The 10,903-nt window shown below is 38.3% G+C and overlaps 1 protein-coding gene, 1 long non-coding RNA gene and 1 pseudogene across 3 annotated transcripts; 1 reads left to right on the top strand and 2 right to left on the bottom strand.

Moving 5' to 3' along the window:
• The first annotated feature begins 825 nt into the window (after positions 1-825).
• On the top strand, positions 826-3,539 carry LOC18095104 (uncharacterized). Its single transcript, XR_002977917.2, has 3 exons — positions 826-1,676; positions 1,802-1,897; positions 3,242-3,539. It is a non-coding gene; the product is annotated as an uncharacterized LOC18095104 (long non-coding RNA).
• Positions 3,540-4,358: 819 nt separating this feature from the next.
• LOC18095103 (cation/H(+) antiporter 28-like) lies at positions 4,359-7,684 on the bottom strand (annotated as a pseudogene).
• Positions 7,685-9,188: 1,504 nt separating this feature from the next.
• On the bottom strand, positions 9,189-10,893 carry LOC7480069 (plant UBX domain-containing protein 1). 2 transcript variants are annotated; one of them, XM_024585797.2, is made up of 2 exons: positions 10,644-10,893; positions 9,189-10,230 (listed from the first exon to the last, which is right to left on the bottom strand). In XM_024585797.2, exon 2 carries the CDS (start codon positions 10,195-10,197, stop codon positions 9,445-9,447), a length of 753 nt encoding a protein of 250 aa, XP_024441565.1. In that variant the 5' UTR covers positions 10,198-10,230; positions 10,644-10,893; the 3' UTR covers positions 9,189-9,444. The 2 variants fall into 2 exon arrangements, with proteins under 2 accessions (XP_024441565.1, XP_002298423.2); XM_002298387.4 differs by having other exon boundaries at positions 9,189-10,161; positions 10,644-10,890.
• Between the last annotated feature and the right edge of the window lie 10 nt (positions 10,894-10,903).

Below are 10,903 nucleotides of genomic sequence, written 5' to 3'. Positions count from 1 at the left end.
GTTTTGTCGACGGATCTGGTTGCGCAACTGTGCCTTGTTCTTTGTATGCGTAGCCCCCTTTGCAGGCTAAGATGCACATAAGTCTCTAATCTTACAGTTATTTTAATTGACACCCTTTTTTTTTCTTAGTGCATTAATTGCGAGATGTTTTTTAATAATTGTTTTTTAAAGAAATTTTTATTTAAAAATATATTAAAATAATATTTTTTAATTTTAATAATCCATGCTTGCATTGGATTAGATTCTTAAAACTCGTGTGAAATTTAATTGATTTTAATACGTAAACTATAGAATATTTGAGTTAAAATATATTACCTCAAGTTTGTTTTAATAGCCCGTCTTTTAAAATATTTTCAAGTTTTACCATTATTTATTTTCATATTTTGGTTGTATTTTTTTCCATACTTAAATAAATTATTTATTTTAAATAAATAATTTTTAATGAAAATAAGTTAAAACAACTTTAATTTAACTTAAAAGTATGTTTGACATAAATAACTTAAAATAATAATTTTTTTTTTTAAAAAAAAAAGATACAGTATGGGTAGAATTCATGGGTTAAAAGTTATTTTTTAAAAACTTATGATAAAATAAAGAATTTGACTCATCACAGTAAGAAAAAAAAACTTTTTATTTGGGTCAAAGTTATATTTATTATTTTACCAAATATATTTATAACTTTTTTACAAGTCAAAAGTTTAAAATCCAATTAAATTAATCTTCAAAATTCATAATAAACTGAATATAAAACTAACTTGACCTCATTTAATTAGATTTTTTTTTTTTGTTGTATAAAATGGGGATTTTGAATTTAATTAAAAACTAATTTTCTTCCACCCATCTTCTTTCCTTACAAAACCCTAGATGCATTCATTCCACTCATCTTCTCCCCCTAAACAACCAAACTCCATGGCCACAATCTCACCAACCCCATAACCTCATAGAGATTAACACAGCTAAAAACCCTCAACACACCCGGCCCTTCATCTCCCCGCACACTCACTGTCATACGCCATCAGCCACTACTGCCCTCTCACCATCAGTCACTCTCCTCCATCTACAACCACACACTGCAGCCATGCCACTTCAACCAGATTTAGCACTCAACAAACCACCATCCAAAGCCACGAATTCCAGCGGCCAACTACCTGAAGATCTACCAAGAAATCAACCTGACATCGCAATCGAATTAACCCAAAAAACCAGACCCAAAGTCTTCTCAAGTCGATCCATTTTCCAGCCTAAATTCACCCGTAAATCAATACTCAAATCAACCCGAAGTTAGCCCAAAACTCCCTAGAATTAATGGTTGGACATTTTCAAATGTTCAAGTGTAGGCCACTGAGATTCCCACTACTGTGACCATTTGCCCGTTTTCTTTTCACTACAACCTAGCACGATTGGTAAGAAAAGAAAAAACAAACAAACCTTTCTAACTGGAGGCTGTTTGGTGCAGAGAGTCATGCTGCGAAAAAGTTCCCCGTCATGGTTTCTGTTCATGCCTTGCAATAACGTTCTCTTCCCTCAGTGTGTGAGTGGATTGAACCGGCTTGAGTTTTTTCCCTAACACTACAATTGAGTTGAAAGACTGCATCCTCCACGGTTTGACAGCGGAAATTGCTGGTCATGAATAAACAGATGCTAAAATTACAACGGAGCAAAAAAGAATTGCCAGGGTCCGTATTTTGTCACTCCGCCCTCTCATGCATTTATACATGCGCTTATACCTATTCCTTACACAGTCATTGTTTCAGTTGTTCTTCTTCTAACAATTCTGGGGTTTGGTTTTTTTTTTTTTTAGATTCACACAACTAGCCAGTCGTCGCCAATGCAGGCCTGTAACCAGGCTATCAATGACCCAGACAAGGAGCTTGACCATTTGAACAATGCATTTGAGGTGTGACATTACATTCCTTTTTTTCGTGTTACTAAGTTATCATGGGTTTGATTATTGCTTCAGCAACTTATAATATCTTTGGATTTTACTCTTATGTTCAAAATTTGGAACATATTTCTCTGATATAATTAAGTGAAAGGGTACGTATTTCTTAGCTGTTTTAAGAGTGTTCCTTGGAATTGTAATGGTCTTTAGCTAAGAAAAATTCTATATCTCATGTGGCATGGCATGATTGATGTTTTTTTTGGATTGAGCATGTAGAATGCGTGCCTGGAGTAAGGTTGGGCTAGTGGAAACTTCACATTTTGAGGTGTCCATTTAGGCACGAAGTTGAAAAATAGCTAAAAAATTAGGCTTTTATACTTTTTTTCCTTCCTGATAGATCTGCTTCCTGTAGTATTCTTTGATAGTTTTAGACCTTTCTTAAATTTTGTCCTCTCAAAGTCTTAACTATCCTGCGTATGTTTTCTTTCCCCTGATTTGGCTTTTACAAAGTCCCTGCATTATCTAATCTATTTTCCAGAAAGAGTCGGATCTCGGTGGTGACACCAACATATCATGCAGCCTCATTGTTAGATTGCACAATATAATTTTATTCATTTAGCTGCCCCATATCCACTCATCTTTGCATGCATTGCACAAATGTGTGAAAGAGGTCCTTATGATTAGAAGCTGTTATTTTTCTTCTGAAATAGGTCGCAGGTGTGAGGTATTTGTTGAATTTAGTGTACTTTTACTGTTGGTGCAAATGGTAGTTGCTGAGTCTCTCCTATGGCTAATGGCCTATTACTACTTCTAAAAAACATCTAGCCTTGTGATGGTAATAGATTTTCTTTCTGACATTGCTACTTTCAACATTTCCTTGGTTATATGGAACTTTTATAATATGAATTTTCTTCATTAAAGTGACTTGGAGTAACACTATGCTCCTAAAAGTTCAGCTGTTTAGCTTTGTTGGATTCCACATTATCTATGACAAGCATCAATGCTAATCGTTCTCAAGCATATCAGCATTTAAATAAATAATTGATTTTTATAGGTATTAAATTGGTGAACAAGTTCTTTTTTTTTTTTTTTTGCTTTCAGTGGTTTTGTACCAGAACATTGACATTCTAGTTCTTGGTCATATCATTGCATTGCACAGACTATCTTATCCTGAAGGACCTGATGCTGTGTGTTTTGGAATGTTTGCGGACTGTACAAATATTTAGAAGTTAAGATTGCTAAGTGTATAGAGTTTAGACATTTTGAGAAAAAAAGAACAGTTCTATTGACACCTTCGTGCATTTGTGTATTTGTTGGTACTTTTGTTGACTCCTCAAGTATGTAAATTGCTCTGTGTAGGCTGAGATGGAAAAAATCTCAAGGGATTATTAAGCATATGGATATGTATGTTCAATTGATGGTGTGCTGTTTGATGGAAGTTTGCGGTGAAGGAGTGTGATTTTGATGGGATTCGATTCTGGTTGTAATTAACTGATGACTTCTGGCGGATATGAATATTAAATGTGTAGCTAATCTTGCTTGAGAAATGGCAAGTGGATGTTTTTCTTAAGCGTGATTCACAGACTGATTTCATACTCTTAGCCAGCCCTCCAGCTGTTATTTTTTCTTTGAATGCAAATGGCACCTTTTCTATGTATGGGTTCTGTTTTTTGGATGTGAGCTGCTTCTTAGGTTCATTTTCTGTTCGGATGAGATCCTTTAAACTAATTCTAGGGCATCCACTCAGGGCTCTACTGGTGTAGGCGGCAACGTATAACACCATATACTACAGGTAGCAGAGAATAAAAATAAGTCTATCTTGAAATCATAGTTATTTGCCATTCCCACTATTTTTGTCACAGTTGAAGCTGGGAGATTTTAGCATTTGAAATTGTCATCCCTGTTTATACGTGTTCCTTGCACGAGTTTCACGCCAGGAGCAATGGGACCTGAAGCTTTTGGTCAACTCCATTAACAAATACAGTCCTGCTCCAAGGCTCCTCAATTCAGTGTTAGGAGGCAGGAGAATCCTATTAACTGGGGAAGTCTAGAATGCCTACGTTTTAGCACCAGCACAATATTGATGCCCATCAGGATCATTGGATTTGCCCTGATGGCCATCGGCATAACAGCACCGAATCAACCCCCTACTAGCTGCCCAAGGAAGTAAAGTCTCAGCAATGGCATCTGTTATCTAAGAAATGCAAAGCCATTGAAGAAGTTTTGATTAAAGTTACACATCAGGAAAAAATTTGAGAAAAACAAAAACAAAAGAAAAGAGAAGGGGTCTTGGCTTCAGAGCGTAACGTTTTAAGCTCTGGAACAGGAAATTATGTAGTTAAAGCATCCGATTTGATTGTGAAGAATGCGAGAAACATACGGAACACCTCACTAGGCATTTCTACATTCCTGCCCTTTCTATCAGAGCTCTATCCTAGAACAAGTATTTTCATTATTCTAAAATTAGTTTTCTAAATTTTAGAACTACCTCACTAGGCATTTACATTATGGAAAATTCATCATCCACGCCATCTAATTCTCCCTTGAGACTGTGTTGTTGGATGATCAAAACAGAGGTTGCGTGCGAGGAATCAGACCCTGAAAGAACATCCCCTATTGGGCCTAATTCCGGCCACTGCTGCCAATCATTCATCCCTATAGTCAATATCGAGTTCACCCTCCCACCTCGCCCTACTATTATTAGCCCATACGGTTCCAATGATCTCAGAGTAGCATAGGTCTCGGCTGAATTGGCAACATGCTTTTCATTATAGGAAACATGTCCCCCGGCGATGTGTCTCTCATAGAATTGAGCAAAACACTCATCGTCCAGCTTCATCTCTTCTTCCTGCTCAGCAGCATTTATCCTATAATTCACATCTCTTCTAGAGGCGTTCTCTGAATCACTATCAAGTAGGAATCTTATCACTGTGAGTTTTACCCCGGGATGTCGAGCAACACGACCTGCATATGCTAGTGCTTCTCTGTCATCTTTGCCACCAAAGAAGATGACTGCTACCTGGAAAGATCTTACCGACCTTGATATTTCCTCTACCAATCCATAACCTCGGTCCACAGAATCCCCACTGAACATGGGCATTCCGGAGCACCTAAGAGAAACCAAAACCATAGTTAAGCAACATGTTGGCATTATGATTGATGATTTTTAACAGACAAGTTGCACAAATTCAGAAAATTGATAAAGTGATGGCATAGTTTATGATGCTAAATCACGAGTCAGTTCCTAGCTGCAGATGAAAGACAATTTCTTGGTCATATACAACTAGTAAGAAAACAAAAAATTCTTCTTTACTTTTGGATTTTTTTTTTCTTTTAAGGGATGTTGATTAGTGATAATTACCTTACGGTTCACATGCCGGAAACCAGGATTACCCCCATCCAACGTCCCATTTGCACACTGGTTCTTGTGAAATGGCAATATGACGAGGGAGATCATCAAGTCCTCTGCTAAATTGCAGATATCTTTGGCCATGCCATTGAATTTTGAGAGAGCAAGCATTCGTTTGAGAGTGATACCATCACCATTTTCCTCCACATAAGCCTGGACTGCAGTAGTGATCTGATCTCTCATCTGGGTTACATCCTTGTCAGTCACAGTCACAGTATCCCTTCCTTCTTGAACCAGTGTAGAAGCTATTTGATCTGTGAGTTCAACCATGTCAGTAAGATAAACCAGAATTCCTGGATCAGATGCCCCTCGAGAAATCTCCATGAAGTTGATGGTTGAATGCACGTTATGCACATCATGAAGACACAGCAAGATTCGAAGCTCACTTGAGGGGTCGAGCCACTGAAGAGCCATTCGTTGAGTTGGTGCAAGTTTCCTCGCACGTTTGATGATTTTTGACACAACTGTTGGGGTGTGTACTACCGAAAGGAAGATCACAATAATGATTGAAATGCAAGTTGAAATAGTTGTAATACCTAACTGCAATCAATTTAACAAACTAAATACAATATTAGAAATGAGTACTAATTAATATAATTTAATTCCCAATGCTAAATTGCATCGAATGCTTGAATTTAGGATATGTTCAAAATGCTGCAGCTGACATGACCACACCAAAACCATTGTTTCCCAATTTTTGCTATTGCTAAACTTGAACGCTGTACAATTTTATTTAGATTGACAGTTTTTTTGCCTCAAAGCAAAGCTGCGAAGAGGAAAATCAATGGACTTCATGTTGTGGGGCATGTAAGAAACTACATTTGTTGCTCTTCATCACCTAAAACCCTCATTGATGCTTTTATCAAGAATGCAAGCATTTCATGACATTTTTTAACTGTCAATTGTCTACTTGAAAATCAGAAACCGACATATTCCAAACTTAAGTTTCATAGTTAGTAGCCAGTCATCTTTCGAAAAAGCAACAACTGAAGAAGAAAGTCAGTAACAGAACAGACATTGTGAGAAGCAGGAACATACCAGGCTTGCAACAACCGCCAGAAATACATGAAAGTGGCCCTTTGCAGTTAGAAGGAAACCGAGTTCTGCAGATTCACGCCGATGAAAACCTAACATTGCTCCGCATATGATTGTTCCGACCACTTTGCCAAATATATATTGTAATGACTGCAAGGACAAAAAACCTCAGCCATGTTTCCCTTTTGCCAGCTTCAAATTTACTGATATTAGCATGATACCCCATCCAAAAGAAGAACACTGGGTAGAAAATGGTAGGTAACAGGAAGTTGATTTTGCCAATTGCCCATTTTGATACTCTCCCCTTACTTGGTATGAAAACTCCAGCCACGAATGCACTGAGAATGGGACTGTATCCATAAATCGGGGCGACACTGCAAGCAAAAGCCATGAAGGCAACGGAAAGCACCAAATGGGAACCTTTCATGGGTTTCCCTTCAGGGTTTTCGTTGTTGACCCAGTTCATAAAGATAGGTGAAACTGTGGCAGTGAAAAGTATCTGGAGCAGCAATGCAGCAGCCATAATCAAGGTCATTCTAACGCTTGCAGCAATATCGGTAACTGTGACTGTGAGTTGAAGGAAAGGATATCCAATAGAGATGAGAAGCATGGATATCATGTCAGAGTGCACTCCTGCTGCAATCACAATTTTTCCTATATCTGACTTGCCTATCTTGAGACTAGTTATAAGGCGAGTTAGTATATGGGAGGCACTGCCAGAGAGGCTGATAGAGAGGGAAAGGGTGAAGCCAATGCTCGGGTGTTTATAATAGTTCATAAATGGGATTATGCTGCAAACCAAAACGGATGTGGACACCATTCCAGCATAGGCTACCAGAGCATTTCTTGTTGGTCCTTTAAAGATTACATATGGGTCCATTTCCATCCCCAGCACAAACATGTAACACATCATACCAAACTCAGCAATAGAATTTAGTATTGCAATAAACTGCTCGTCGAAAGCTCGGCGTATCACACCTATGTTGCCAAGAACCAGCCCTACCTGCAGCCATTAAAGATTACACACAAGTAATATTATCTCAAAAGAGAGAGAGAGAGAGAGGCTGAGCTTCTTGGAAATCGTTGTCACATATTTATTGAAAGGGAGAGAGAGATACAAGAGAAACTTACAACAATATCAGAAACTATGCGTGGTTGGGATAGAGGCTTTAGAAGTTGGTGTAAGAGATTGCTAAAAACAAAAGCCAGACCGATGGAAATTACCTTTCCTGCCACATTTTTTACCGCATATGAAATGAAACCAGGGCAATCTGGATCTGTGCCATTAATGGCACGAACACGGTCCATTATCTATGTCTTCGCTTCTCTCTCTCTTTCTCTACTATACCCCCCCCCCCCCCCCTCCTGAATTGCAGAGGGATGTTTGCAAATGAAACCTTTCTTTTTTTTCCTGTAATGCCACCATTTTTTCGCCTCTTGGTTTTTCACCAGTGTGAGTTGAGTGGCTGTAATTGATGTCTTGCTATGAGGAGAAAAGGGGGGGAGTAACTTCTGGAAATTAAGCCATATAAGTGGGGTGATGTTTTTGGAGTGAATTAAATCACATGGTGGACATAAAATCAGCAGGTTATCATCATGAATCAAAAAATAAGTCCAGTGATCCAAAATTTATGGTTGTGCCTCAATACAAAATCATTTATTGACAGATAATTATTGTGGCTAAATGGCCTCATAAGATTCCAGCACAACAAAATAAACACAAAAAATAGAAGAAAAGCTCACATTTTCGAATTCTTTTTGTATGGTAGATTGATTCCCATTTCATCCTAAAAAGAGAACATAACAGCAGGCAAAATGAAACTCAGCATGGTTGACAGGTTACCGCCTTTTTTCGATAAAATCAACTAACGTATTAAAACAGAACAACTAGTACAAGAAGAGGAGGCCACGGAGCCTATGGCATAAATGTAAGAAATATACATGACAGGTTGAGAACTCGAGTATATCGCATTGTCTCTGTCTCTCTGAAAGAATCAAATATCTTTCACCTCGTAATGCTTATTATACGATTCTGTGACACTAAAAAAAAACAACTTTTCTTGCAGATTTTGGCATGCCTCGCTTTGAGAATAAATAAAGCATTGCTTCATGCTCTCCTTTCTCTCCAAATGTCCGAAATCCCTTAACAATTCAGCTCCTAATTAATCTTGCAGCTATGAGATTCTTGCTGCAACGGCATCGCTTTTGAACTTGAGAGATAATCAGACCAGTCACCAATGGTCTGGAATGCAGTGAAATCGACTTTTGGATCCATTTTGGCCAAACTCATGCTAAAAAATGAATGTACATTTTATTCATAAGTTTACTACACCCGTTCTGCCATCCGTATTGTAATCGGACTGGTGTTGACTTAGAGTAAAACGACATGACTGACTCTAAGCGGACACTTCAGTAAATAGATGGAACTTATGTGGTAAAGATAGACTGAAACCTAGCAGAGGCAGCTAGCTTACATCTACAAAGAGCTATTCTCAACTTTCACGTCTGTCCAGAAGCGTGCAAAACCCAGCAGCATAAACTGCAACCATACGTGCTCTAAGGTAAGTTTTCCGTTCATGATCTGTTGCCCCATATATGATAGGCAGGAAATTGATGAAAAACATAACGTGAGAAAAATGCAGTCGAGCCGATCATGAAGGGGTCCAAAAGAAAAAGAAAAAGAAACAAAAAACTAAGGAACATGATCAACTTGAAGACAGTTAGAAGCGTAGAAAAGGGTCTGGAGGATGGTCAGAGAAAATATTATTGATCATCCAACTGCCTTCCAACACTGAGAAGACAGACCCGTGCTCCATCTTGAGCCATGTCTTCATTACCTAAAATAATAATCATTGAGCAGCATTAAAGACAAAACAAGAAGCCATTCCTTCCTTTTTCTTACAGTGGATTTGTATTCACACAACTATAAATAATAAGCTATAAAAATACGAGTTGTCAAAAGAAAAGGAGAGCGTTCCTCTGGAACTGTTACAACTTTCGAACAAATTCATTGTGAAAGACTTCCTCCTAGGATGTCCTATAAGTTACCTTATAAGCATGCTTCTATCTAACAGAGTTATATTCGCATGCTGAACCTTGACTAGAAGAGTTTGTCGGATCACATTTTAAGCCACTTTGGCTTGACAGGTTTTTTCCCAGCAGCCTTGGGCTCTTGTGGAACTGGAGGAGGAGCTGTTGTCACAGGTTCTGGAGTGGTATGGATCGGCTCTACTGGCTCTGGCATAACATCCAAACCTTTCAAAGACATAACCTCTTCTTGGAGGAAGGGACCAGAATTGACAGCTTCATTATCCACCTGATTTGGCATATCATATGAAAAATAAACGATTGCACCAGGAATAAGACCAGCAGAGTAAAAATCCTGTGACATGTCTTTGATTTGCTTCTTTGGAGGAGTAGTGTAAACATAAAAGGGTACTTCTGGTTGAGCAACCATTCTAGAGAGAAGATCATATAAGCTCTGAATCTTTTCAGATGGATGAAATACCACCTCCAATGTATGATTATCAGGAAAACGAACCCTGATTGTAGTCTTGGTTATTCTTGACCTGTGAGCAGCAACTTCCGCTTCTCGAATCTTTTTCGTCTTTAAATATTTATCGGCCTTCTTTGTAGCCAGCATTCTATAATAATCCTCAGCAGTGAACTCATAAAAATCATCCCTCTCATCATCATTGGACACTTGAGTCGGTGATGAAGAGACTCCCGATGTTTCAAACACACGGATATCACGCCCAAACTTCTCTTTAACAGCTGCAAACTTGGCCTTAGCTGCTTCAGCTTCCATGGTATCAGCAGTGGCAAATCTTCTTCTCTTTAGATGCAAAGGGGAAGAACCATCCACAATCATCAGTGCATTCAGGGAATCCAATACAGACACAGTCTTGACCAATATAGAACCACTGTTACTTTAAACTCCCACTGGCCAAAAAGGATAAAAACACAAACTACAAAAAATAACCTTTTTTCTTTCGCAAACTTGATTTAGAACAGAATTAACAAAACAGAACCTTGTACGATGAAATTTCAAGCGAATAAAAAAAAAGAACGTCGGAGCATTACAAGAACAATGAAGCTTAACAGAAAGCAGATGCAACCATAACAGTAAGTATAATCCTTGAATCCTGAAACCCTAAACTGATGAATTAAACGCCAGATCATGAAATTAAAAGCATGGCAGTGAATACTGAAATCTCAAACCAAAACAAAATTTGAAACCCTAGCAGTAATGGTTGATAAAAACCCCTAACTAGTTAACTTAAAAGTAAACGATCATCCAGTTAGGGATCGATTTACCTGTTGAAATCAGATTGCGGCTTCGCTGCTTGGATTTCTATATATAGAGAGAGAGAAGTGCTTGTTCCGAACAAAGATGGGCGACAGATTTGGCTTGAGACAACGAGTAGGGTAATGGGTAATATTTCCGGATTCGATCGAGAGAGATACAGAGTGATGAGTGTGGGAGATTGGGAAATAGCAGCGGAATAAAAAGGACCCGGCTCGTCCTTTTCCTTTTCGGATAAGAAGTAGTACATTTCTTCCACAGGACAAATATG

The sequence above is a fragment of the Populus trichocarpa genome, chromosome 1 (assembly GCF_000002775.5).
Source record: "Populus trichocarpa isolate Nisqually-1 chromosome 1, P.trichocarpa_v4.1, whole genome shotgun sequence".
Taxonomy (NCBI): Eukaryota; Viridiplantae; Streptophyta; class Magnoliopsida; order Malpighiales; family Salicaceae; genus Populus; species Populus trichocarpa.
The sequence above is the reverse complement of the archived record's forward strand: the minus strand, read 5'-3'. Positions and strand labels throughout refer to the sequence as shown.

Bases quoted from the DNA above. Each gene is read 5' to 3' on its own strand.
- LOC7480069 (XM_024585797.2), bottom strand. From the start codon at position 10,197: ATGATTGTGGATGGTTCTTCCCCTTTGCATCTAAAGAGAAGAAGATTT.